At 47.6% G+C, this 26,016-nt stretch overlaps 3 protein-coding genes across 5 annotated transcripts; 2 read left to right on the top strand and 1 right to left on the bottom strand.

Moving 5' to 3' along the window:
• Positions 1 to 1,169: 1,169 nt before the first annotated feature.
• On the top strand, positions 1,170 to 3,602 carry Mrpl55 (mitochondrial ribosomal protein L55). Of its 2 annotated transcripts, none has more exons than XM_051180568.1 (4): positions 1,170 to 1,278; positions 2,071 to 2,150; positions 2,424 to 2,625; positions 3,363 to 3,602. In XM_051180568.1, the coding sequence occupies exons 2-4, from the start codon at positions 2,128 to 2,130 to the stop codon at positions 3,519 to 3,521; spliced, it is 384 nt and encodes a 127-aa protein (XP_051036525.1). In that variant the 5' UTR covers positions 1,170 to 1,278; positions 2,071 to 2,127; the 3' UTR covers positions 3,522 to 3,602. The 2 variants fall into 2 exon arrangements, with proteins under 2 accessions (XP_051036525.1, XP_051036526.1); XM_051180569.1 differs by having other exon boundaries at positions 2,068 to 2,150.
• Positions 3,603 to 6,674: 3,072 nt separating this feature from the next.
• CUNH1orf35 (chromosome unknown C1orf35 homolog) lies at positions 6,675 to 9,397 on the top strand. Its single transcript, XM_051180566.1, has 7 exons — positions 6,675 to 6,977; positions 7,119 to 7,164; positions 7,255 to 7,337; positions 7,412 to 7,484; positions 7,594 to 7,679; positions 8,514 to 8,645; positions 8,770 to 9,397. Exons 1-7 carry the CDS (start codon positions 6,733 to 6,735, stop codon positions 8,888 to 8,890), a joined length of 786 nt encoding a protein of 261 aa, XP_051036523.1. The 5' UTR covers positions 6,675 to 6,732; the 3' UTR covers positions 8,891 to 9,397.
• A 746-nt stretch (positions 9,398 to 10,143) lies between these two features.
• On the bottom strand, positions 10,144 to 25,435 carry Arf1 (ADP ribosylation factor 1). Of its 2 annotated transcripts, XM_051180564.1 has the most exons (6): positions 25,297 to 25,427; positions 21,444 to 21,512; positions 12,078 to 12,261; positions 11,876 to 11,986; positions 11,557 to 11,681; positions 10,144 to 11,432 (listed from the first exon to the last, which is right to left on the bottom strand). In XM_051180564.1, exons 3-6 carry the CDS (start codon positions 12,223 to 12,225, stop codon positions 11,271 to 11,273), a joined length of 546 nt encoding a protein of 181 aa, XP_051036521.1. In that variant the 5' UTR covers positions 12,226 to 12,261; positions 21,444 to 21,512; positions 25,297 to 25,427; the 3' UTR covers positions 10,144 to 11,270. The 2 variants fall into 2 exon arrangements, with proteins under 2 accessions (XP_051036521.1, XP_051036522.1); XM_051180565.1 differs by lacking the exon at positions 21,444 to 21,512 and having other exon boundaries at positions 25,297 to 25,435.
• Between the last annotated feature and the right edge of the window lie 581 nt (positions 25,436 to 26,016).

Here is a 26,016-nt window from a genome sequence, read left to right as displayed (position 1 = left end):
AGATCGCCTGGTCTTTGTAAGGAAGCTTGAGCTTCCTGTCGGGGATCTTATAGACACCAGTTTATAGCTACATGAGTTGACAGTGAGGGCAGCTCTGTGGCCTACGCTTTATAGCTCTATATATCGATGCTTGCAAGCCAGCATGTGCAATTAGCTTGGAAGGCTTGCTGTCAGGCTGCAAAAACAAATCAAAACAAAACACGACTTCTCATTTTGTGTCCTTTGGAAGACCTCTGTCTACATGCTGGACAGCCCTAGGAGGAGACAGGTAAATAAATTGACCAGAGCAACCTAAGAGGGATGAAAAAAGGGGAAGGAAAAAGTTCTGACACAAAGACGTCAGGGGCCCAATGTGGCAAAAGCCTCTAAAAGCAGCACAAAAAATAAAATAGACAACCTTCTGCAGTCTTCCTGAGAAACTCTGGAAAGGGTCCTGCAGCCTGCATAGCAGCACACCCCTCCTGGGCTCACAACAACCGTTACCACAAGTTCAAGACGGTGGAGAGCTTCACGACCCCTTAGTGTCGGCCTACACAGGAGATACCAATCGAATGCTTGAAAAGTTGTGTCCTTTGGCTCTGGAGAACAGACTGTTCTCTAATGATACTCCTCACGGGTAACTCCAGATACTTCACGTCGTACTTCACGTCGTTTGTTTGGCCATCCCGACCGGGCGCTTGGATGTCTGTCTTCCAGACCTGGAACCCACCACGAGCCCCGAGACAAGTCGTGTACTTGCTAAGAAAAAGGATCCTATGGGCTACCATCGGCTCCGGAGCAAACCTAGAAAACAGCCAGGCGTGGAAATTTAGGATACCATGGACGCAACGGGGCCCGTAGCAATGCCGTCCTGCTTCCATCCACGCACTACACAGCGCAGTGCATCCCGCACCCGGGAAAGTCCCAGATTTCCGACCTCCTCCCGCCCACACTGGGCGGGGCCAGAGTAATGCGCCCGCCTTGCCTACTCCGGCTTCGCCACCCACAGCAATGCCGAATCAGTGCCAACCGGCGAACCTGGACTTCGGTCAGCCTCAGCCACGCCCACCTGGTGTTACCCCGCCCTTAACGGAGGACGGCACAACTCGTCTAGTGACGTCATCGCTGTGCGACACCACACCGCCACCCGAGAGACCTAGGTCATGGTGAAGGATCATGGTATACAGAGGCGGGTTCCTGCGTAGCCCCGTGTGACATAGCCTCAGTTTCCCACCTACTGAGTAAAATTCTGCACGTCGGATCTACGAGGTCCCTCCAACGCTAAGGTGGCGGCCGCAGGTTGGAGTCTCTTGGGCGCCAGCACCAACCAGCCCCATCACTGAGAGTGAAAGGGAGGGCGACTTCTGCCGTCTTGTGGGGCGAATTCGGGAGGGGGGGCTTCTCCACTGATGACGCCGGGCCTTGTCACGGTAGCTAGAGAGGAGAATGTCCCGGGCTTGGGATATTGACCAGCAGGATCGCCTCTTTAGAGGTAGCGGGCCCCCCTGTACCCTCCATTGTGGGAACCACCTAATCTATGCATTATCCCACTGGTTTAATCTTGCTGAGTGTAGGATACTCGACTTGCACCTGCTTAGACCACTCTGGGAGTTTGTGGCACTGGAGAAAGTAGCTTCTTTTTCCGTCTGTAAGCAGGCTTGATAATGGTCACCTCGCCTTATTGCTATGAAAACTGAAACGATGTTTCAGAAAAAAATGAACCAAGCACACACCCTGCACAGGGGAAGGTTCTGATTCCATAACCTTCAGGAATGGGTGAGCCTCGATCCTGCTTCCACACCTGGCTTCATATTCTTTTAGGTGTTCTAAGTGATGTAAGTCACATGAGAACCAGTGCACAGATCATATACAAATACTATGCCATTGTACATCAAAAGGCTAATAGTCTGTCAGTTTGATTATCTGTAGGAGACTCCTGGAGACAATTTCCTATGAATACCAAGGAACAACTGGATATACTGCTAGAGATGCACCTGGATCTGTCTTAGATCCAGGCCAGGATTTAGGATAATAATGGAAAAAAAATCATTTTTTTTTTTTTTTGTTTTTTTTGTTTTCCTTGCCTAGCAGGTCCTACATCTGGGCTAGTGACTATTTCCTCGTGCCACCACAACTCTAAGGAAAACAATGCCTTTGGGCAGCCTTCTTGGGTAAGCATGGAATTCCACTCCCTTCAGGTATATTCCAAGATAACCTGTCCTTTCCAGGAAGGAGCTGTCATCCCTGGCCTCAGTATTGGAAGGCTTGTTGTGCCCTGAGTCACCCACAATAGACTGCTTTGACTATGCTAATAGCTTAACAGAGGTCCCTAAATGTGAATCTTTGCTAGTGTCTGGTTGCTGGGCAGTGGCTGGCTGGCTTGGTACTTGGTGCCATCTGGCTCACCACTATCTAGCAACCAGTGTTTGCATGTCTGTCTATAGCCTACTGAGGCACTGTGCTGTGAGGGCAGCCTTTCCTGCACCCTGCCACCTACACACATCCTCTTGGAGAGCTGACAGCAGCAGGGTTTCACTTACTCGACTGCGCCGCCAGGCCTATGCTCGCCTCTACCCTGTGCTGTTGGTCAAGCAGGATGGTTCCACTATCCGCATCCGATACCGGGAGCCACGACGCATTCTAGCGGTAAGCTTCCTTCAGTAGGTACTTGCTGAGCCATAGTGTTGGGGCTCAGTGCCAGTACTTGGAATTGGAGTTGCATATGTAACTAAAGTGGAGGACTAAGGGAACAACTTGTCAGAGGAATTTACACCAAAAACTCCATTCACCAAAATGAGAACAAACAAGTTGGTTATTTAATTTTTTGCTGTGTGAGAAGGGTGGGGGAGGGGGTGGTTCTTATTTTATTGGTACAGGGTCTTAATGAAAACCAGTCCGACTTAGAGGCTGACCTTGACCTCCAGTCTTCCTGCCTCTTTAAGTGCTGAGATTATAGGCCTGTATCACCAAGCCAGGCTTAAACAAACAAACAAACAAACAAACAAAACCCACCAAATTTGGGCTAGAGTATATTCTAGTTGGTAGAGTGCTTGCCTATGAGGAACAAAGCAGGCATGGAGGAGGCCTATGAGGAACAAAGTGGCACACGTCTGTAATGGTAGCACTCTGGAGGCTGAGGATGATTGTTTTAAGTTCAAGGCATTTTTGGACTAATTAAAACTCTGTCTTAAACAAACACACACTAAATCTAGGGGAAAGGAGTAGAAAAACATTGTTTTGAAGCGAAAGCAAGGCCAATCAAAACTATAGCTAGTAGGCCAGCACAGGCTAGAAGCCACAGGTAAAAGAGGTCCGGGTGTCTTCTCCAGTCACTCTCCTGACTCTCCAATGGCATGTACATACCTTCACTTCTCCCCATGCAGATGCCCCTAGACATAGATGCCCTATCTCCAGAAGAGCGCCGGGCCCGGTTCCGGAAACGTGAAGCTCAGCTTCTGCAGAAGAGGGAGGAAGAGCCAGAAATGATTGACAGTTTTGACACTGAACAATACAAACGGTTTTGGACCAAGACCAAGAAGTAACTATGTCAGGGAATTGCACCAGAGACGTTTTGTAAGGATAGAGAATCATCTGTCTGTAAATTATACATTTTTGAAACCAAAGCCTCCAGTCATTGTTGTCTTTTCTGTAATAAGTCCAGCCCCGAAACTCATCATTTCTGGAAAGTACATACCAGCTCAAAGCCAGATTGAAAGGCTCTGGAGTTAGAACAAATCAGAGGGTTTAGGGTTCATTTAGGTCAAACCTGTGGGTTTTTATTTGTTTGAGTTTTATTCTTTTAAGACAAAAGTCTCACTCTAGTTGGTCTATAGCTCATTACATAGACCAGGCCTCACTCTGCCTACTGAGTACTGGGATTAAAGGTGTCTGTCTTAATACTCAGCTCGAGCCCCTGGGTTATAAACACTAATACAAGGTTAGTTGTGAAGTATATGGACAATGGGCAGGAAGCACCCAGCAACTAACAGCTCTACCTGCCTACCCCTAGGAACCTCCAAGTTAAACGCCTATGTCTCACATAGCATGCAGTTCTCTTTCTCACCCCTTCCCTTTACAGGTCCTTCCCTAAAAAGCTACCCTTGGGGACCTAGGAGTGTGGCCAAGCTGTGTGTCTTTTTTGTTGGTTTCCAAGACAGGATTCCTCTGTGTAGCTCTGACTGTTCTGGAACTTGCTCTGTAGACCAGGCTGGCCTGAACTAGGAGATCAGCCTGCCTCTGCCTCCTGGATTAAAGGCTCCTGCTGCCACCACCCAGCCAAGCTATGTCTTGAGCCCCTAGTCTGTTCCGATCAGCAGAATAAGTGGCCACACAAACCAGCCTATAAACAGCTGCCTGGACCTTTGTACATCTTGATGTTGATGTAAAATCCCACTGGCTTCCTCCAGATGCAAGAGTGCATATAGTACCTAACTCTTCAAAAGCTATGATCATTCAGCCCTTCATGGCTGTAGTCAGTTGCTTCAGATTCAGGTTCTCACTATAATAGGTGAGAATTCAAGGCTACACAGGCTTGGAATTGGTGTGGACACTTGTCCCATACTCTCCCAGCCCCATAGCCACACTCCCTCTTATCTTCACCTATTATGCATTTTGTGATCAGACAGTGAGCCTTGTCTGTCCTTAGCATACCTGGTCAATGGGGAGGGCCCCAGAAGTTGCTATCTTGCTTTCTGAAGATCTTCCCTGGGAAATGGTTGGTTTGTTCTTTTTCCACTGAGGCCCACATGACTGATGTTCCCTCATTTTGCAGCTCCCCTTTGGATCCATCCATGTAATACATCCATCCCTAGTGTGATCTTGTTCTGAGGGATTTGTTTCCAGCTGTGTTCTCCAAAGCTAGGAAATGAACTCAGGGCTTGTACCAGGTGCATCACAAGCTGTTGGCAGGTACTCAGCATGTGTTCAGAATAAAGACATGATCAAAAATGGGGCTATCTTGGTCTGTTTGGGATTCCAGAGAGCACCAAGTTGGGTAACTTTTCAGACTAGAGATGGAACTCACATATGCTGTCCTTCGGGGGGGGGGGGGGTGAAACAGGATTTCTCTGTGGCTTTGGAAGCTGTCCTGGAACTAGCTGTTGTAGACCAGGCTGTCCTGGAACTCACAGAGATCCACCTGCCTCTACCTCTGCCTCCCGAGTGCTGGGATTTAAGGCGTGTGCTACCGATGCCAGGCTCACATAGCTTTTAATCGAAACACGTGGGAGGCAGAGGCAGATGGCTTTCTATGAGGGCCAGCCAGGGGCACATGGTGAAACTCTTATCTCAAAAACAAACTTGGAGAGGTTGGCCAAGTTGCCTCTGCTGAGTAATTCGGGAAGAACTGGAAACCAGGAAACTTAAGGCAGCCCAGAGATTGAGTGCAATCTCATGACAAAGCTTGTTTTTTTTTTTTTTTTTTTTTTTTTTTTTTTTTTTTTCCACCTCCTTTGATAACAAGAGTTACAAATTTACAGTTCTGCAGGGGAGCCTGCTTCACAGGCTAGTGTGCTCAAGGTTATATAAATCACAACAGTGTTTGTCTTCAGAAAATCAGCTGAAGTATAGGAACATCATTTACCCTATTACATATACCTTTAGAAGCTAAGGAAGGTCCCAGGCATTCTTGTGTTCCTTCCCACATTTTTTGACATTCCAAATTCCCTTTTTGAGAAATATTAACATGGGATGTTCCCATCTTCATGACAAATTTATTATATCCTCACATAACCTTAATTCAAACCCCAATACAAACAAAATAACCTCACCACTCCCTGAAACAATCAGGAAGCCAGCACTATTGAGTTCGGACAACAGATCTGTTCTTGCTTCTAGACAGCCCGCATCTCATCTTATACTCAAGAGGCTGAAGGTAAGAGAGTTACAGGGTTCCCTTCAAAAGGGAACTACTCTGTGAGGTTTTACCTCATTATCTCAAAGGCCCAGTCTTCAAGAACAACCCTAGTGAAAGATTTAAACATGACAGAGGGCTAAGACTATAATGCAGAAAAATTGCACTCATTTAAGTTTTAGTCCAGACATCGACTTAATCGTCCATTGGCTGCCAGTTAAAACTAATGATTCTTCCAGGGCCAAATGACAGTGCTAAACCTATATTCAAAGAAGCTGAGTTACTCTTTATTCTCGGTCATGCCCCATCAGAACAAATGCAATTAGCTCTATTCTTTGTACTTTGTCAATAAAGCAACCTGCAGAGAACTCTGGTTTAGGGATGCTTGGGCTCTGTGGCCTTTATCTCACTTTCGTGACACAAGCTGCCACCCAGTACCCAGAAGAGTTGAAATGTGTTTCTTTGGGGGCTTTATTCGCCCCTCATTGTTCCAGGGAGTTTTGCCACTATTGTACTTCGTCTCAGTTAGTTAGCACGCCTGCCTTTCGTCCGGCCGTGGCCCCTCCTGGTGTCACCAAGGTTTGTTAGCATCCCAATCCACCGAGTATCCAAACACGAGTGTGACGCGTGAGACCGGCTCAGCAGCCGTTTCTTCGAGGAGCTAGTGCGCAGGCGCATGTGGTAATGGGAAGAAGACGCGCCTGTGAGTGAATCACTGTCTGAACACCGGGTGGAAAGAGGCAACTCGACTGAGGCTGTCCGAGCCGCGCAGGCGCACGGACACCTTAGTGAGATGCGCAGGCGCGCCAGTGACGTCACGGCAAGCGTCCGGAGGACAAGTGGTGCGGGAGTCCGACGCCCGGGGTTGCGGGTCCTGGAGATTGTGTAGCGGCTCCGTCGCCATGTTCGGCTCCAGTCGCGGCGGCGTGCGTGGCGGGCAGGACCAGTTCAATTGGGAGGATGTGAAGACCGACAAGCAGAGAGAGAACTACCTAGGCAACTCGCTGATGGCGCCAGTGGGCCGCTGGCAGAAGGGCCGCGACCTCACCTGGTACGCGAAGGACCGCGCACCGTGTGCCGGCCCGAGCCGTGAGGAAGAGCTGGCGGCCGTGCGCGAGGCGGAACGCGAGGCGCTGCTGGCCGCATTGTGAGTTTTTGGGCTGCGGGGCGACTGCGAGCACCAGGGATGGGATCTGGGTGGCACCGGGGCGGGGCTAGATGTAGGCAGGGCAGGGGAGGAAGGCCACAGGGACTTATGCCTCTTGACGTGCACCCTCGACCCTCGCAGAGGTTACAAGAACGTGAGGAAACAGCCCACCGGCCTGAGCAAAGAGGTAAGTCTGGGATGCGGGTTCGGGGTTCGCAGGGCGAGTGGGTGTCTATCTGTATCGGCCTAGAACCTCACCCCACCCCCGCTTCCTCAGGACTTCGTAGAGATCTGCAAACGGGAAGGAGGCGACCCTGAAGACAAGGGCGTGGACCGGCTGCTGGGCCTGGGCAGTGCCAGGTGCGGTGGATTGGGAGAAGGGGGCAGGACTGGGCGGTGGTCCAGAACTGTTCTCAATGCTCTGTCTTCTGCAGTGGTTCCGCAGGCCGTGTGGCACTATCCCGGGAAGATAAAGAGGCTGCCAAGCTTGGGCTGTCAGTGTTCACGGTAAACTCTATCAACTCAAATGTTCAGGATCCTGGGCTTGGGGACTCCTGGGGAGATGTGGGGCGGGGCTCCCTGGATGTCCCTCCCCACAGCTGCACTTCTCATGTAGCACCACCGCGTGGACAGCGAAGGCCCAAGCACCACCCCATCTGCTGCCAGGAAGAAGCCTCGTGCTGAGGACAAGGCTGATCTGGAGTAAGTAATCTTTATTCTGCCTACTCGTGTGTGCGCTTATGAGTTTATTGCTAGCATTCTATGTGAGTTGTGCCAGGTGGGGGCACACTGCTAAGAGTGTATTCACAGGAGAGACTGGGTGTTCAGGCCCATAGGTATATGGGGAAGTTGAGTGCCAGGTCATTTTTTGATGGAGTCAAGCACTGCCTTAGCTCTTTTTGGCTTTACTGAAGCTGTTGGGCCTCTGCCTCCAGGCTGGATGTGCCTGCCCATCCAGATGCCCAAGAACCTGAAAGTGGCTGCCATTGAGAGCCAGCAGGGTGATGGTGCCACTCAGACAGGGCCATGATGTCCGCCAGTTTGATGGGAAGTGGAACAGTTAAAGTATGAAGTTACAAGTGGTGGTGCTTGCCTTTCTTTAATCATAGCACTTGGTGGACAGAGGTAGGCTGATTGTGAGTTTCCACCAGCTAGTTTCCAGGCCCTGGGATTTAGTTGTGTGTCTGTCTGGTTACTTCTACTTTTGTGTCAACTAACCTTTGTACTTAAGTAAAACAGTGAGTTCCAGGCTAGACAAGGCTGCATAGCGAGAATGGGGGGCACCCAGGTTGGCAGCATTCCAGAGGGGGATGGCAGCATTCCAGAGGGGGATTTAGCCTGTGGATTGGATGAGGAGCCTAATATAAGCTCATTTACTAATATAAACCAACAATATGTAGACATTATCAATGCACAGTGCTATGGTATAGACCCTGCTCTATTCTGACTTGCCCTACTCTGATGAGACTATACAACTGGTTTCAGCTGGCAGGCTCCAGTCCTTCAAACTTAGACCATTTATATACTCTCTTGCAGTACAGAGAGCCACAAGAAAAGCAAGAAAGAAAAGAAGAAAAAAAAGAAGAAACACAAGAAACACAAGAAGAAGAAAGACAAAGAACACAAGAGGGAGACTGACAGCTGCCCATCCTCTCCTTCTCCTCCTCGGTAGGCTAGGCCCAACTCTACCTTGGGGGCACTAAGGAAGTGGGAGGCAGAGCTGGTCAGGCCTGTTAGGATGCTTGGCAGGGTGAGAGACCCTTTAAGTGTCTGGTTGTCCTTGTCTTCCTAGGCCCAGACACCAGAGACATGATTCTGACTTCTCCCCCTGCTGTAAGAGGAAGCGGGGACATAGCCAAGACAGTGGAAGGAGTCCATCCCGCAGACGACAAGACAGAGGCTCTGATGACTGAGAATGTGGCTAAACCAAAGGACACCAGAACCTTGGTTGCCCTGAACTGGGACCCTGCCCACCACCAAGCTCTGTGGGGGTCTATAGAGTAATCACTGGATGCCAAGTGGCTACCAGCCTTCTCCCTACTTGCCCAGACTAACCACTCCATCCCTGTCTGGGATAAGGCAGGTGGCTGCTCTCTGATAGGATTCTGAGTTAAGCTTGTTGGACCTTAGGATATATCTTGCCATTTGGAGGCAACTTATGTGGCAACTACTCCATGTTGCTGAGTGGGTCCTACGTGACCAGAGCCCAGTGATTCTGTGATTTACCTTGCCTCCATGCCAAGGAAGATAATACAGTTGCCTAGGAGACTAAGGCCAGATTCCTGTTTCTGCCGCCACAGTCCAGGCCCTTAAGGTTTATGGGTGTGTGTGTGTGTGTGTGTGTGTGTGTACATCTGGTTACTTCTACTTTTTGTACCAACCCACTTTGTACATAAGTAAATGTATTTTAAAAGTATAAAGTGTAACATCTCACTAAGGGCAAGTTAGGCTGGGAGCCTGTGGCCCCAGCATGGGGTGTCCATCGAGTATACCTGAGGGCACTGGGTCTAGAGACCAGAATCCTGTCCTTGAGGCTGCCTTAAGCCCATACATATGGCCAAGGAGTCAGAACAAACTTCTTTCTGTGAATATGAATACATCTGCAACCTGCTCAAGAGGTCCAATCTGGTTCCTACTACTAAGCAGAGGCAGTGGGTTTCACAGCCATATAATAGTAATTTTAGAGCTTGTGTACACATGTGGGCAGACAGTAGAAATTAGGCTGGATTCCATATAGCAAGTTGTTCTCTTATTGTAAAGCTATACATGGTGGGTGTGTGTCCTTTTGGGCAGACCCCAAAGTGTCCTGAGACTCAAGCTATGACTGTTCGTTGACCTGTGCTCTGCAGGTAGCCACCTAAACACAAGTGAGGATTAGTTATCTAAAACACCACCTCAAGGGGGTGAAGGTCTGTCCTGAGCAGGGACCCACTCAGGATGGCAGACTTTGGATCTCCTAGTAGCCACACCTACCCAGAGATATGTACCACCCCAAGGCAGGCTGCCTATTGAAGTTGTTAGAAAGCACTCTGAGGCTGGTAGTAACTGGGCGAGCTACCCAGGTCTTACTTCTTCCAGGTCATGCAGGGCATCTGTTTTCTCTCGAATTAAAAAGGGCTCTCTTTAAGAGGCAGCCTGACAGTGGTGACACTGATACACAAGCCCATCAAATAGTTAAGAGACTTTATTCTAATAGCTATAATTACAGTGCTTGTCGAAATGAAAACTGAAAACAAGTATACAAAACAGTTGATTACTAATTGTGTATTGAAAGCAGTAAGAGGTTCCACAACACCAAATAAACCAGTTCTGAGATTTCCCCAAGATAAATTTAACAGCTCCAGCTTCTTCAGTGTTTATCAAAATACAAAAGAAAAAAGTAGAGGTCGTCTTTCGATGGCAAATCGGACCCTTGCAGGCTGAGGGAGAAAGCTACTTCACACATGGAGATGGGGGTGCTCCAGGATGTGGGTCTGGAATGGATCGACCCTCCCAGCTTGCACGCGGTCTTGCTGGTGAGACCCAGGCCTCCTGCCAGCGCGTCCAAGTGGGCCCAAGAGTAAGCTGGGTATGTAGGCTGCCATCCGGCCCGGCCACACACCAAATCCAAGCCAGGCCCTGCACCCCACAATGGCTCCCAGCCAACCCCTAGGTGACCATGTGAGCACAAGTACAAGCACAATGCTATGGAATGCAGGTGACCCAAAGACAGGCGAGTCACGGGGGCTCTACTGTGACCATGCAGCGGATGGTGGTTTGTCACCTTCTCTCCTGTTCCCACAGGGGAACAGGTGATCCGATGGACTAGCATTCAGGCCATTACTGCAAAACCTACACTAGGCATAGTCTCCGTTCTGTGTGTTCAAGTGTTCTTGTCCTGTATTTTTTTTTTTAAACTATTTTAAAAAATGCACTGAGTTTGGGTTAAAAACCAACCACCAAATGGATACTGACACCACTCTATAGCCCAATGGCTCCCGGAGGCCAGGTGCCCCTACACCCAAATCCCTTCTCAGTACTGACAGTGAGTTGATTCTCTTTTTTACAATAAAAAAGCTAAGTAATATTGCATAGGAGTACCAGAAACTGCCTCAGTGGAAACAGAAACTATTTACATTAAATAAAAACCTGGCTGCAGGCTGCGTCTGCACATGTACAGCACGGTGCGATGCACACTGTGACCAACCCATGGAGACAGCTTCTGGCACTCAGGACCACAGAGTCGCACGTTTGCCACATGAGAGGAAAGCGGAGGGCGGAGAAGAGGAAGTGAGGGGGAGGGAGGGGTCTGGTTCACTTCTGGTTCCGGAGCTGATTGGACAGCCAGTCTAGTCCTTCATAGAGCCCGTCCCCGCTGGTGGCACAGGTGGCCTGAATGTACCAGTTCCTGTGGCGTAGAGAGTGCAGCCCCAGCTTGTCTGTGATTTCGGCCGCATTCATGGCATTGGGGAGGTCCTGGGGGAAAGGAGGAATTAGTGGCAGTGACTACCAGAAGCCAGTCACCTGGGGCAGCCTTTCACCCACCCTCTCTTTTCCCTGACACAGGTCTCCATCAGGGAAGGACCTTGCTGGTGCCTACCTGCTTGTTGGCAAACACCAAGAGAACAGCATCCCGGAGCTCATCTTCAGCTAGCATCCTCATGAGCTCTTCACGGGCCTCATTCACACGCTCTCTATCATTGCTGTCCACTACGAAGATCAAGCCTGCAACAGGGCCACATTACTGCACATACTAAAAACTGCCCACCTGATCTACCCAGACTCTAAATCCAGTCCTCCCACTGGCCACAATGCTTAATGTAGCTTTATGCCCTGAAACTGGCAGGGCCACAAGGCTCAGCGAAAAGTGCATCCCTCTGAGACCACTGAGGAATTCAAGACAAGGACTGGGCCCTCACCTTGGGTATTCTGGAAGTAATGGCGCCACAGCGGCCGGATCTTGTCCTGGCCGCCCACATCCCACACGGTGAAGCTGATATTCTTGTACTCAACTGTCTCCACATTGAAACCTGGGGGCAGGGTTATAGTTGAGTACCCTTTGTACTCCAGAACCCCAAAGCCAACCCCCACCCTGGCCCTGGCATTGGCCCAGCCTCTCACCAATGGTGGGAATCGTGGTCACAATTTCACCCAGCTTCAGTTTGTATAGAATTGTTGTCTTCCCTGCTGCATCCAGGCCCACCATGAGAATGCGCATTTCTTTTTTGCCAAAAAGGCCCTTGAAGAGGTTTGCAAAGATATTCCCCATGCTTGTGGACAGGTGGAAGCGATACTGGCCAGAGACCTGGGGAAGCAAGTTATTCAAGTCCTGTTATGTGCTGCCAGCCTAGGCCTTGTGGCAGACTAGAGACACACCCACCTAGGAGTACCCTGCCCCAAGCCTTCTCCCATCCCTCCTGAGATCTCAATTCAATCTGAGGTCCCAACTGGCAGACAAAGAACCCTGTCCATTAGACTCCCTAAGCATCTAAAGGCCACATACAGAAAAGCTCCCCTTGTTTCCCAAGTCTATTCACCTATCAGGACATCTAACTACAGCTGTGTATTCTCATCTCACACTTGGGAACTGGCATGTTTACTCTCTAGAAAGTGCTTTGAGAGACACATGAAGCCTCTTACAGCCTAACAGGTCTTCACTAGATCAGAAAATAACCACCTTACAATCTCTATCCTTACTTCAAAGTACCACAGATTGCAACTAGAGAGCTGGCCACACTCTAGGCTCAATACTACAGGCCAAATGCTCCATCAGCCCCTGGTGTTAAAAAAGAAAGAATGTGGTGACATATCTCCAGGTATTTCTGTCATTCAGGTTGTGGGAGACAGTTGTTAAGACAATGTACTATCCATCTCAAGCAGCCCAAGAAAGTAGAGACCCAAACAGTAAACCAATGGTAGCACATTCCCTTGATGACCTATACAAAAGTCTATGAGGACAGGCAAATGTGAAGATTTGTTCCTGCAAGGGCATGTACACACACTCAGTAGGGCCCATTGGCAGAGCAGAAACATTAGAGGGACAATTAACTACACTGGCACCAAATTACTAGAGCCTATCAGATGTTTAGGGCTTCTGGAATGGATACTAAGGCTTCCAGGGCTCTAGTCTCGACATCTGGTGGCCACTTGTTTTTTCATCCAAATGGATTTTTACTGCATTCTTAAATGCTGAGTGTTAGCTCCTAATAGTAACAGCAAATAGTCATGGAGCATTCAGAAAGAGATGTGTCTGTGTACTACTATCCAAGGCTGCTAACCTCACAGGAAAATGAACACGCATGGTGTGAGACAGGATGACAAGGCTTCCCTGTATATTGTCCCTTTGTGTTAATGTAACAGAGTACCATAAGCTGGGTAACACATGAGCTGAACATCCCAAATCACGGCCTAGTAGGTTAGGTGTTTAGCTCTAAGATGTGGCCTTGAGCTGTATCTTCCACGAGAAAGGAATAACATGATCTCATGTGGTAAAGTGAGTGTGAACCTACTTTCAAAACCCCTTCTCAAGCTGGTCCTTATTCATTCTTGAGGGCAGAACTTTAAGACTCAAACAACTGCCCAACATTATTGCACTGGAGTTCAATTTCCTATATACAAATTCAGGAAATACATTCAGACCAGTCAATATATTCAAAAAATGAAGGCTCCTAGAAAGAAGTATAAGAAAAATATAAGGATGGCTGTAATTCGAATATTTGGGAGGCAGAGGCAGGAGGACAGAAAGTACAAGGCTGGAACATGTAGTGCGATTGTCAAAGAAAAAAAAAAGAAATCTGGGCATGTTGAGTCATGCTTGTAATTCCAGCACTAGGGAGGCTGAGGCTGGCGGAGTTTCCTCAAGTTTGATGTCAGCCTGAACTAGTGTGAGATCTTGCCTTAGAAGAAAACTAAAGGAGGAAGGAAAAAAAAAAAAAAAGGGAGGGGGTGACAGGAAAACAAGATGGGAGAGAGAAGTGGAAAGAAGTGAGAAGACAAGACAGATGGATAGGGCAGATTGACAAAACTACAGAGAGCAAACTCTTAGCTAGGCAGGAGGAGCACATGCCCTAAAAGCTGAGGCTTGCTGCCAAAACACTCTGACAATGCACTGCTGGTGGGAGGAAAAGCTCAGGCAATGCTCTTTAAAAATTCTAAGATTATGGCTCTCAAACTTTAACTCCTACCAATTACAAATAAGGAAGAATAACTAATTTCAACATGGCAAGGCATGCCCTGAGAATCCAAACCAGGCAAAAGGAAGTGAACCCAAGATGAATTAAGGAGTCTCTAGTTGCCATAGAGCAGGGAGCACACCACTTAGCTGTTTCTATCATGAGGTCTAATGATGCTGGGGAATTGAGAGCAAAAAAGTACAGGCAAAAATCCAATTTACTTGAAGCAAAAAAGCCCAACAGAAGCAGGTAGCTATCTGCTTAGCAATTCATTATCTGTGCAAAAAAATTCCACCTTCTAGCCAGATGTGTGTGTCGGAACACACCTCTAGTCCCAGCTGAAACAGGCAAATCTCTCTGAGTTCAAGGCTAGCCTGGGTCTACAAAGCAAGTTCTAGAACAGCCAGGGCTGTTACACATAGAAACCCTGAAACCTTGTCTCAAACAACAAGTACAAAAAAAGAAAGAAAAAAAAAAAAAATCCACCTTCTTTCAAAATCACAAAATGGTTATCAAGGGAGGAAAGAAACAGTGGTAATCAGGGTGTGCATAGGAAGCTGGTGAGACAAAGAGTATAACACAGCTCTTTATGTTCAGGTGCTGAGTAGAAACCAATAATAATAATATCTGTTATATGTGGCAGTGCTCACCTATAATCCCAGCACATGTAAGGTTGAGGCAGAGTTCAATAATAATCAATCCTTGGTAATAAACTGTGGGCTAGTCAAGGCTAATCTGAACTACACGAGCCCCTGTCTCAAAAAGAAAAGCACCTCCCAAAACCATCAACAACAAAAAAATCACAAGAGCACAGAAAAGGGGTACTTGGACCCTAACAAGTCCTACAGTAGCAGGTAGGCAGCACCCTGAATAACTGTGTCCAGTGGCAGGGATCTCAGCCAAATTTGACTGCATAGATGCATAACTGCCTCACTGTCCACGACTACTGACAATCCAGTGCTACACGTGATCTGACATGGTCTGCAGCTGAGTGTGCTGGGCCTAATCTGCCTTCTCTATAGAAGGGCTATGAAAACCAGTTTCTTTTTAACAAGAATCACCAAAGGGAAAAGCAGACATACAAGTCAATGATGACGTGAGCTCCAGATTTAAGACAATCAAGAACAGAGATCCCCCTGCTACATAGGCAGGCATTAATAAGCACTTCTGCACTGGCCAATCACCACCAGGGGATTTGGGCACAGGCCAAGTGAATGGTGCCCAGTCAAGGTGCTGTGACCTTCCTCCTACAATCCCACATACACGCCAAACCTGCTTTTCAGGTTCCTCTTACTCCATTAGCAGGTAGTGAAAACAGACTTCCCAGAGAGCACTTGGTTTATTCTGCCTCCTAAGCCACCAGAGGGAATACTTTACTTAGGAAGGAAGACCTACAACCAAGTGGGAACGGGGTCAAGAAAGTTCATTCATTGTGGGAGGGGAGGACAACGGTTGAAGCAGCCTCCCCTTTGGCAACCGCACTCCCCACAAGGCTTTGTCAGTAGCAGGGACTTCCAGGCTTCTTGAGTAAAGATTAGAAAACACAGCTGAGTCCACACCTACTCCACAATGATGAATGAATGCAACCTGACTGGTTTAGCAGATGAACAGGAGCCTGATTGGTGGTAGCCAGGAAGGAGGTCCCCCGTCCTCAGAAAACCTTCACTAAAGCGGACTGTGCAGTCCTGCCATTTCCCTCCAACGTCTGACGCTACTTAGAAAGAATCCCAATAGGAAGGGAGGTTTTCTGCTCTGGGCTGCAGAATGTTCCTGGAAAGGACTCATACTTACTATCTGGATGAAAAGTTGGTGACATTTTTAGAGTTTGTTACTTTTAGGGAGCTAGAGAGAGGGTAAGAACCTGCGGTTGCAGAGGACACCAGTTCCATTGCCAGTACCCACATGGCAGTTACAACCCTCCTTAGTTGTTCCAGGAAATGTGGAGCCTTCTTCTGGCCTCTGCAGGCACTTCATAAACATGATACATGCAGGCAAAACACCCATACATGTTTTAAAAAAAAAATATATATATATATATATATAATCTCAATGACCCTGGAGCACACTAATTCAGCTGGAATGGCTTAGTCAGAAAGTCCTAGGGATCCCCCCCCCACCCCGTTCCTGCCTCCCAGTACTGGGGTTAGAAGGGTGTGTGTGGCCTACCTGTGTTAAGGGGGATTTAACTCAGGTCCTCATGCTTGTGCAATAAGGATTTTACTGACTGAACCAACTTCTTAGTTTCTCCCTTTTGCTTTAAGACAAAATCACTGCAATATAAATTATATATATTTAGCTAGGCATAGCAACAGGCCTTCAATCTCAGCACTTGAGAATCAGAGGCAGGAGGATCTCTGTGAGTTTACCTACTGAGTTCCAGGACAGCCAATGCTACAGTGATATCCTGTCTCAAAATTAATTACTTATCTTCAACCACACAGAACAACAGTGTATACTCTCAGCTGTCATATTTGAGGAAAATTACCAAATCTGGAACTTTTCTGAAAAAAAAAAAAAAAAAAACCTGAATACAGTATAGAATATTTTTTTAGCTAAAGGTTTTAGTAACGAGTACCAATATTCCAACAATGACACAATCAGATACATGAAAACCTTTCTGAACCATCCCCAAAACAGGATGCCTGTAACTTAAAAAGATTTGTTTAGTCTCATGTCCAACAGGGCCCCATGTTGACCTCTGCATATAGTGCTTTTTGTGTACTTCAACAGGGATTAGGTGTGGCTGTTCCTAAAGCCTCAGGTTTTCACCTGCCCTTCAGCTAACATTCCAGGCTTGTAGGTTTGGTATGTTCATACAATCCAATACTGCCCTACATTTTGTCATTATTTCACAAAATCTGCCCAACAGGAAAACTGAATGTGCTGATACTAGGACAGGCAGGCAACTCCTGTAAGGGCAAAACTGTGACTCAATCAGCATGTTCCAGGATAGGAGCTGGAACACATGCCTCCCTAAAGCTTGTCTTCTGAGTTAAGGGAAGGGGAAACCCACCACGTCTGTTGTGTGTAGGTGGGGTGATGTGAAAAAGAAGTTAGATCACTCATTGCAAACGTAAGTGATCCCCTGCCCCAATCAGTGTGTACACCCACATTCATATAAATCTGAGCTGAGTTCTTGAACAAAAGTAACGAGAATGCTAAACTTTGTCTTCATATTATTTCTCCCTTTATTCTACTTTTAAGCATTACCATTTCTTAATCTAACTAGCCTCAAAATATGTCATCAAACACACTCACAGCCACATTAACTCTACATACTAGCAACTCTGAGCAAATATTAACTGAGCTACCACATGGTCTGTAATGAGAACTACAATAAGGAATTCATGAAATACAATTTTTGAGACTTGTAAAGGCTCCAACAGGGAAATATCTTGCCATGTATCTGTGTGCATGTTTTTGTAGCAGATACCTGTTGTTTGTGTCTTGTCTTCCTCTCAGCAACAGAATCCTGACTTGTAACTGGGAGTCAGAACTTCCAGAATAAAATCCACATTTTCTGGAGGTTCTTGCAGCACTGTATGCTCATAGCACCTACCCAGGAGCAAGAGAACACACCAGTTCTCAACATGTGTGTCTAGACCCCTTTGGGGGGGGGTCTTCTATCAGATATCCTGCTGATCAGATATTTATAATTCATAACAGTAGCAAAATTACAATTATGAAGTAGCAACAAAATAATTTTTCTTGGTTTTTCTGAAACAAGGTTTCTCTGTAGCTTTGGAGCCTGTCCTAGAACAAAATAACTTTGTGGTTGGGAGTCACAACATGAGAAACTGTATTAAAGGGTCCAGCATTAGAAAGGTTAAGAACCACTGCCCTAACACATACTATTACCATATTTCTACTTTGGCAGGAGGTACTTATCCCACTGGAAAAACTCCAAAACCATAGATATGGAAATGGAAAAAGCTCAACGGCATAGCATTAGGTTTGCTCTCCCAAACCAGACAAAACAAAGCAAGAAATACATACATGCATCAACCCAGGAACACTTCTAAAATAGTGGAAAGCACAGTAACAGGACAACACAAGATACATGTGAAAAACCACCATGAGCTGGGCGATGGTGGCGCACGCCTTTAGTCCCAGCACTCAGGAGGCAGAGGCAGGCGAATCTGAGTTCAAGACCAGCCTGGTCTACAAGAGCTTGTTCCAGGACAGCCTCCAAAGCCCAAAGAAACCCTGTCTTGAAAAACCAAAAGAAAAAAAAAAAGAAAAACCATCGTGACTGAAGTCAGGAGACAAAGCTCAGCCCAACCCACCCTAGTGACCCTGTAGCCACTGTTCTGACTAGCAGTCTTCATACCTTAGCCCATTTGACATGGTCTAGGATGAGTCCGGTGCTTCCAGGGAAGACCCCCACACTGACTCCTTGTAAGGCCCAGGTTAGCTGTGTTTCCCCCCCCCCCTTTACTCTTCTACCTTCTTAAGCATGTGGATAGAGCATGCACTTGTGTACAGGAGACAATATCAACTGGGTGTAGACAAGTACAGCTTGTTTTTGTCATCAACTGGTTCTGAGGGGAAATGACCCAAGATCATACCCTCATCTCCCACCTCGAGATCCACAGTACATTTGTTTGCTAACATGTACATTCTCAAACCACTGAGGGATCCTGCTGAAGCAATAAGGTTGAGCCTCATGATAAATGTGGCTTCTCCATGGCTCCCTGATCCACTGTTCCTTACAGAAGGCAGAGTAGGCACAAAGCCAAGCCAAGTACCACACACCCAAATTAAACACCACCATCCCTGGGCTCAGGAGGAGCAGAAGGACCCAGAAGAGCTGACTCTTAATTTCTGTTGCAAGACAAATCAAAGTAATGCAGCTTTGCCAGCTTATCTCTTTATGAGCTCCCTTCCCAATATTCTCTCTCTCTCTTTCACTCTCTCTCTCTCTCTCTCTCTCTCTCTCACACACACACACACACACACACACACACACTAGTGCTCTCGCGTGAGCGCATGGCCAATGAATCTGGTCATGGTATCCAAAAGGCCCTTTCCACATTGAAGAAAAAGGGAACTGGAACAACTAACAGCTAGTTCATGGTGCTTTCATAAATAAGCTCTTCCTCAAACCAGCAATGATGAGCAGGGCACTATACATGCTACATCCAGCCCTACTTCAGACAAGGAGGCTGACAGCTCCAGAAGGATCTGACAGACCTCTGCCTCCTTGAACACTGCACTCACTTATATATCCACATGCAGATACACACAATTTAAAAAGGATACATATTTTTAATGAAAAAACAAAAACCTTTATTTCTATCTTCTGGTAGCTTTCATTTGGAGGGTAGGAAGTGCCCTGCCCCCTTCTTTTGAGACTCGCTCTTCAGGAGGAAGCAAAAGAATAAAGTGTACAGGAAGACTGAGCTGTCACCAGGCTCCCTCGGCTCTGCTACAGTCCTGCCCCACCCTGCTGGACTGAGGCACACACACAGGACAAAGACCACATTCCCCAAGTCCACTGTCCTCATTAAGCCAAGCACTACTGACCATACACTACTCAACTATTCCCCCACTATCCTGACGGCAGAAAAGCTTTTCTGTAAAACACACACCTGCTGATGCTTTGCCTTAGTTGTCAGAGGACCCCTTCATGGGGCCAGCACCCAGGGTATTTTCTAGCAATTTCTGAGTAAGGATCCATCCTTCCCAAATTTCAACCCAGTTCTTCAGACTCAAACTGTGGAGACCTGCTGCTACCAGCCCCAACTACACCCCAACAACTGAATTAGGTGCAAAGTGACACCTGTGATGTCAGGATCTTCAGTACAGTAAGTCATGGGATAGTCATGGGACTGTGTGCTGCCCACCACGCCCTTTAGTCCACTAAGTCAGCCATCTGGAAAAGAAGCCAATAGATAACCTGACATTTGCACAAGACTGAAGATCCCCTTGAGTCTCTCTCAACAATGACATCACAGGGACACAGAACATCGTAGGGACACAGAAGGAAGTAACTTCTAGTGAAACTCTGCTTTAATGCTAGGCCCAGTCGTTCCCATACATAGGACAAAGGGAGGTGGCTAGCTGCTGAGGCACTAAATGCCAACCACAGCAATCTTAGGGGCATGCCACCTCAGAGAATTAACTTTTTTCCTGAAAACAAAGAACAACTTTTTGTAAGGCACTGAAGGAAATCAAATGCACTGCCCTTGCCTTACAAGGTAGTTAAATCCGGGTTTCTGAAAGACTTGGAGCATCTGTTACTATTATGCCAAAGAAAAGCATTATCTTTCTGTGATCAAACACAGGCTATCACAGAGGGATTTTTCCACTACATGAAAACCACACAAGTGGCTAAGTGCCAGACACTTGCCTCCTTACCTGAGAGAAGCAAAGGGTTCCTTCCCACAGATTTCAAAATATCCTTTCTGAGAACTACAAAGCTGCTCCAGGAACCAGGACCACCCCCTCTCTAGTCCTCCTCTCCCTCACTGCTCCTGGCTGGTTTCCAAACTCCAAGTACACTTACCCAGCTCAGAGCCCTTGTGTCAACTGTCCTGGGCTACTAAGAGGCTTCTAGTTCCTCCTCAAACTTGCCAATCTTTCTCTATCATTTCTGCATAAAAGTCATCTGTGAGGTGACAGTTTTGCCTCCTTGGATAGGCACCAGTGCCTACCCATATCACTCAAAAATTGTCGGGATGAACACTCCAATAGCACACATAGGCACAATAAGGCCATCTCCTCCATCTTCCACTAGGCCCCTCACAGGTGACTCCTTATCAGGAGAGCAACGTTGTTTAAAAGTTTTTGTTTTTTTGAGAGACAGGGTTTTTCTGTATTGCTTTGGTGCCTGTCCTGGAACTTGCTCTGTAGACCAGGCTAGCCTCGAACTCACAGAGATCCACCTGCCTCTGCCTCCCAAGTGCTGGGACTAATGGTGTGTGCCACCAATGCCCAGCTTTGTTGTTGTTTTTTTTTTTTTTTTTTTTTTTTTAGACAAGGTTTCTCTGTAAAATAGTCCTGGCTGTCCTAGAACTCAGAGATCGGCCTGCTTCTGCCTCCCGAGCACTAGCATTAAAAGTATGTGCCACTACAGCCTCACAAAAAAAAAAAAAAAAAAAAAAAAAAAAACAACCACACACACATGCCTGCAGAGAGGCTAATTCTGATGACTACTACAGGGCCAACAAGCAATGTTTCATTATTTTAAAACTATACACAAGTGTGCTTCTGTGTGAACATTCCTACACCAGAAACATCTAGAGACTCAGGTGTGCAGACCTGAGAACTGAAGGTAAAGCCATAGAGGAAGCAAGATGTCCATCAAACCTACCTCAAGAACTGCTAGCTCTAAGCACACAGTTCAGCTGATCACCTCGGTATGTCCAAAGTCTGATATGACCTTAACAGAAGAGAAATGTTAAAAGCTGAAAATAACACCAAGCAAAAGTTCACCACCAAAGTCACTGGAAAACAGAGTATTTTAAATATAAGCTCTTGGAATCAAACAAGGAAGAAGAGCATTCTTGTCTACACAACAGGAAGCTTCAGAGGAACACATATTTCAGGCCTTCTAGCTTTGCTTTCATTCTCATTCTTCAGCGATGACTCTCACTAAAATCTAGAGACTTTTTTCTTGGAAATAAGCACCTAAATCATGTCAACAGAATTAAAACTTTAAAAAAAAAAAAAAAAAAGGAGGGGGAAAAAAGGAAAACTTGTCAGAGAACATATAGAGGATCTGTGCCACAAACTTCCCTGTTTCAGTATATGCCATTGCAAAAATATTTTGACAACTGATACTGACAATAAGTTATTGTTTAACATAAAGCTATCAAACACAAGGAGTCTTTTGGAAAGAACTAGTTTGCTAGCATCCCTTTAACAGGTATACTTACCTCTATAGATACTGATTAAGGTTTCCTTAATAACCAAGTTCCACTCACTCATGTTAAACTGTAGCAGTTATCAAAGCCTCAGAAATATGGGGAGCTGTTTACCACATAAAGTTAATCACCCCCAACTGCAATCTATAAAAATATGCCTGCCTAGCACGGGGGCACACATCTGTAATCCCAGCAGGTTGTAATCTCCGGGGACTGAGGCAGGAGTTTAGGGCTAACTTGTACGATACAGTCAAACTCTTCCCCATAAACAGCCTATGTCCTATTCTCTGTCAATTCCCCTCATCACTTAAAACTTTCCCTATTATCAGGGCCTGCAGGGAGTGCTACTCTTCCTAGTATAATGGCTACTGACAGGCAGCCAAGCCCTGTGACCAATGTGAGTAAAAAAAATCAGGGAACAGATCAGGTAAAAACGTTGTAGAAGTTGGGCCCTAACTAGTAAGTAGTTCTTTGCATCTGTAGCAGGACAGAGTGGTGAACACCTAAAAGATCCTACACTAACAAGTTTTCCAGGCAACCAGGCCAGTTGGCCCCAACTGAGAAGGCTGAGTTACCCTTCAGTACACTGACAAGCAACACCACAAGCTATTACCTGTAATCTGTATCACAATCAAACCTCAGTGTGTAGTGAGGAATCCCAATACATGTGTACACACACACACACAGCTATCCTTTACTTCTTAGCAGACAATGTCAAATCTTTTTCAGTAGTAGATACACCATACACATAAAAAGATGCTCTTAATGTCAGATCTTAACACAAAGGGATTTTCATGTTTCCTCACCATCACTGACAATTTCATGAAGGTCAAAGGCAGAGGCAGATCGATCTCTGTGAGTTCGAGGCCAGCCTGATCTACAGAACAAGTTCCAGGACAACCTCCAAAGCAATAGAGAAACCCTGTCTCAAAAAACCAAAAAGCCAAAGGGATTTATAAGAGGCAACAGGACAGAGAGACCATGAATGACATAGCAACCTAGAGCAGGCTGGGGTCTGATGGGTTCCTAAGTGCAAATAACACACATAGACAGCCCTTGTGATTAAGCGTAGATTTAAACCTGCACATGAGGCTGGGCAGTGGTGGCTTAGCCTTTAATCCCAGAACTAGGGAGGCAGAAGCAGACAGATCTGAGTTTGAGGGCAGCCTGATCTACAGAGACAGTCAGGGATACACAGAGAAACCTTATCTCAAAAAAAAAAAAAAAAAAGGAAACCACCCCCCCACATCAATGTAACATTTAATTCAAAGAATCTGAAAAATATTGACCCAACACTCAAACCATTGTTAACAAGCTATTGCAGGAACCTGCACAACAAGTTTTTTCTCTTAGTTAGGTTGCCTGACACTGGGTCACCACAGTAACTGCTAGTCTAATTTACCTTTACCTAAAAAAAAAAAAAAAAAAAAAAAAAAAAAGTTGTAGTTTGAAACCTCTCTAGTCCTGGGCAGAGGCAGCAACCCAATCAATGGAGCAAAGATTCAGAGCATCTTGTAGAGATTTCCTCTCTACAAGGAATTATTTGTACAGGAGGTATATAGTGGGCATCTCAGCTACCTGACTTACAATCAGAACTGTATGTGAGGGGCACAGAACTAGTTGTTGCTATCTTCCTTCCAGGATAAGTAGACTGAGTATGAGTCAGCTGTTATTCACAGTTAGTCCTTGTGTGTGCAGTGTTGGAGAGGGCAAACCATTTATACAAGCTAGGAAAAGCACTCTACCACTAGCTCTTAAATCTTTCTGAAGTAACAATTCTGTACATCTGCTTCATAAGCAAGAAAACAGTGTGGTGATCCAATGACTCAGACTCATTTTCAACAAGATACCTAAGGATAAAAGTGACAAAGGTTAACAGAAACCTTCATGCCAAGGAGACAATGCAGCTCCAACAATGTAGCTCACAAATCTGTGACTGGCCCTTACACCACACAACATTGAAGAAACAGAGAAATCAAGTAGTAACACTGTTCATCAAATCTCACAGTCCAGGCTATTTGTGACAGTGCTGCTGAAAGCTCAAAGGAGAGGACATTACAGGCAGTCACCCATGCCTGACACTGGTTAAGACAAGAAAAGGGACATGGAGCCAGCACATAAAGCACCATGGCATCTCACTAGTCTTCTGTCTGACACTCACTGCAGAATCAGCCCGCAGGAAAAACTGCTGACCACTAGTTGTGAAACTAGAACTACAACGGACTACTCCAACATTGGTTGTGGCATCAACTACTGGGCTCTCTGGTGACTTCTGGGAGCAGGAGTAGCTGCCCCTTTCTTTTCCAGCAAAACAGCCACTTGCTGGAAGGGAGAAATCCTCCTTGATGAGAGCAGATTCCCTAGCACTTAGGTACCACACAAGGGGCATGGCCACCCTGACTGGACAGCCAGAACTATATACTGGACCTGGCCTCCGTTACAAGCAGATTACTCAGAGACTGGGACCAGGTTGCTCCACCGCCAGGTTAAAAATTCCCCAACTCAGAAGGACCCTTCTAATCCAGGAGGTCAGTCAAGAGGTGAAACAAGGCTCAACTCCTGCAGAGGCCACGGGGCCCTTGAGTGCACACCTCAATGAAAATCTCACCAGAGAAGTGTGGGGCACAAATCACGGCTCACTGGAGATCACAGTGGACACTTGGGATCCCCTAATATCCTCAAATGCTCTTGTCAAACCCAGGCACCCGGTTCAGCAGTCCGGAGCCCCTACCCACCTGCCCTGTCCCTTCACCTCCCACAACTCCGGTCCTCCGGGCCGACAGGAACCGGACTCGAGAAAGAGGAGGAAGACCTCGCCACCCGAGTGACCTTGACGCCGTCTCAGGGCCACCCAAGCCTCAGTTTCCCCCGCCCCAAGGTCCGTGCCGTGTCTGAAGCTGCCGGCTAGCCCTTCTAGAAGGGAGACCCGGTGTCCCCCGAGCCCTGCTCCCCGTTCCCGAGCTCCCGGGCCGTGGAGCCTAGGAGAGGCGCAGAGAGGAACAGCAGGAAACCTGGCTTCCTGGAGAGGAGCCGGCGTCCCGGCCGGACTTCCGGGCTGCGGCCCGCGGCGGGCGGCCAGGCGTATGGGCCGCGGAGTGGGGGAGGGCCAAGCGGCCGTGGGCGACGCGGGACTGGGGGAGCCCCGATCCTCTGCCCGGCCTGCCGTCAGGTCCTGGACACAGATCCCGGCCCGCCCGACCAGACTCGGCCCTTAGCAGCTTGAACCGAGCACCCCTCGACGCCCACGATGACCAGCCCGTGGCCTCCCCAGCTTTGGCCCCAGCGCGCCCCGCGCCTCACCTCCGCGGCGGCTGCTCCCAGCCAGGCGTTGGTTTCGCTCCCACAAGATGGCGGCGCTGACGGCAGCCACGTCAGCGCCTGCCGCGGGGCACGCCGGGGGAAGAGGGCGGGCACGCCTGAGGCCCCGCCCCTAGGTAAATTGCGCTTGCGCGTCTACACTAAGTAGCCTTCGCGGGGCGGGGCCAAAGGTGCACTGCTTCCGGATCGCGGCCCCGGGCTAGCACACACCGGTTCTCCGAACTAGAACGCGCAAGGGTGTGGTGTGTGGATTTCCGTGTCCATCGACGCGTGCGCACGCGCGCCTTCCTGCGGAATTCCTGCCCATTCCGCGGATGCGGGGGTTGAGGAAAGTAAGAGTTCGAGAGCGCCAAGGTCAGAGTAGGAAGGTCGTTTCAGCGCTGAGGGGGTGTATGTGATGTTCCTCTCAGAGGCATCCAGAATCTCTGATATTCCAGCTGGCCCTGGGCTCTGAAGATAATGATGTGACTGACAGGTAGCCAGAGCGGAAAGAGGCGCAGACCAAGTGTCAGATAGGCACCATGCCCCTACACTGGCCTTGTCCCTGTGTGCACCCTCAGAGCTGACCCAGAGAACCGAAGACTTGCGTGGAGTTAGCACTGCCTGAGAGGGCACGCTAGGTTGCTCCTGATAGGGTGGCCTCCTGAAGGGTGCAGGTGAGGAGGAACCTGTTACATCTCCCTGAGAATCCTTCCCTGCCTG

The sequence above is a fragment of the Phodopus roborovskii genome, unplaced genomic scaffold (genome assembly GCF_943737965.1).
Source record: "Phodopus roborovskii unplaced genomic scaffold, PHOROB, whole genome shotgun sequence".
Taxonomy (NCBI): Eukaryota; Metazoa; Chordata; class Mammalia; order Rodentia; family Cricetidae; genus Phodopus; species Phodopus roborovskii.
The sequence above is the reverse complement of the archived record's forward strand: the minus strand, read 5'-3'. Positions and strand labels throughout refer to the sequence as shown.

Bases quoted from the DNA above. Each gene is read 5' to 3' on its own strand.
- Mrpl55 (XM_051180568.1), top strand. From the start codon at position 2,128: ATGCCTTTGGGCAGCCTTCTTGG. The intron at 2,151-2,423 runs GTAAGCATGGAA...GTCTGTCTATAG, and splicing joins CCTTTGGGCAGCCTTCTTGG to CCTACTGAGGCACTGTGCTG. The intron at 2,626-3,362 runs GTAAGCTTCCTT...CTCCCCATGCAG, and splicing joins AGCCACGACGCATTCTAGCG to ATGCCCCTAGACATAGATGC.
- CUNH1orf35 (XM_051180566.1), top strand. From the start codon at position 6,733: ATGTTCGGCTCCAGTCGCGGCGGCGTGCGTGGCGGGCAGGACCAGTTC. The intron at 7,165-7,254 runs GTAAGTCTGGGA...CCGCTTCCTCAG, and splicing joins CCACCGGCCTGAGCAAAGAG to GACTTCGTAGAGATCTGCAA. The intron at 8,646-8,769 runs GTAGGCTAGGCC...TTGTCTTCCTAG, and splicing joins TCCTCTCCTTCTCCTCCTCG to GCCCAGACACCAGAGACATG.
- Arf1 (XM_051180565.1), bottom strand. From the start codon at position 12,225: ATGGGGAATATCTTTGCAAACCTCTTCAAGGGCCTTTTTGGCAAAAAA. The intron at 11,987-12,077 runs GTGAGAGGCTGG...CCCTGCCCCCAG, and splicing joins GACCACGATTCCCACCATTG to GTTTCAATGTGGAGACAGTT. The intron at 11,433-11,556 runs GTAGGCACCAGC...CCTTTCCCCCAG, and splicing joins TGGTGTTTGCCAACAAGCAG to GACCTCCCCAATGCCATGAA.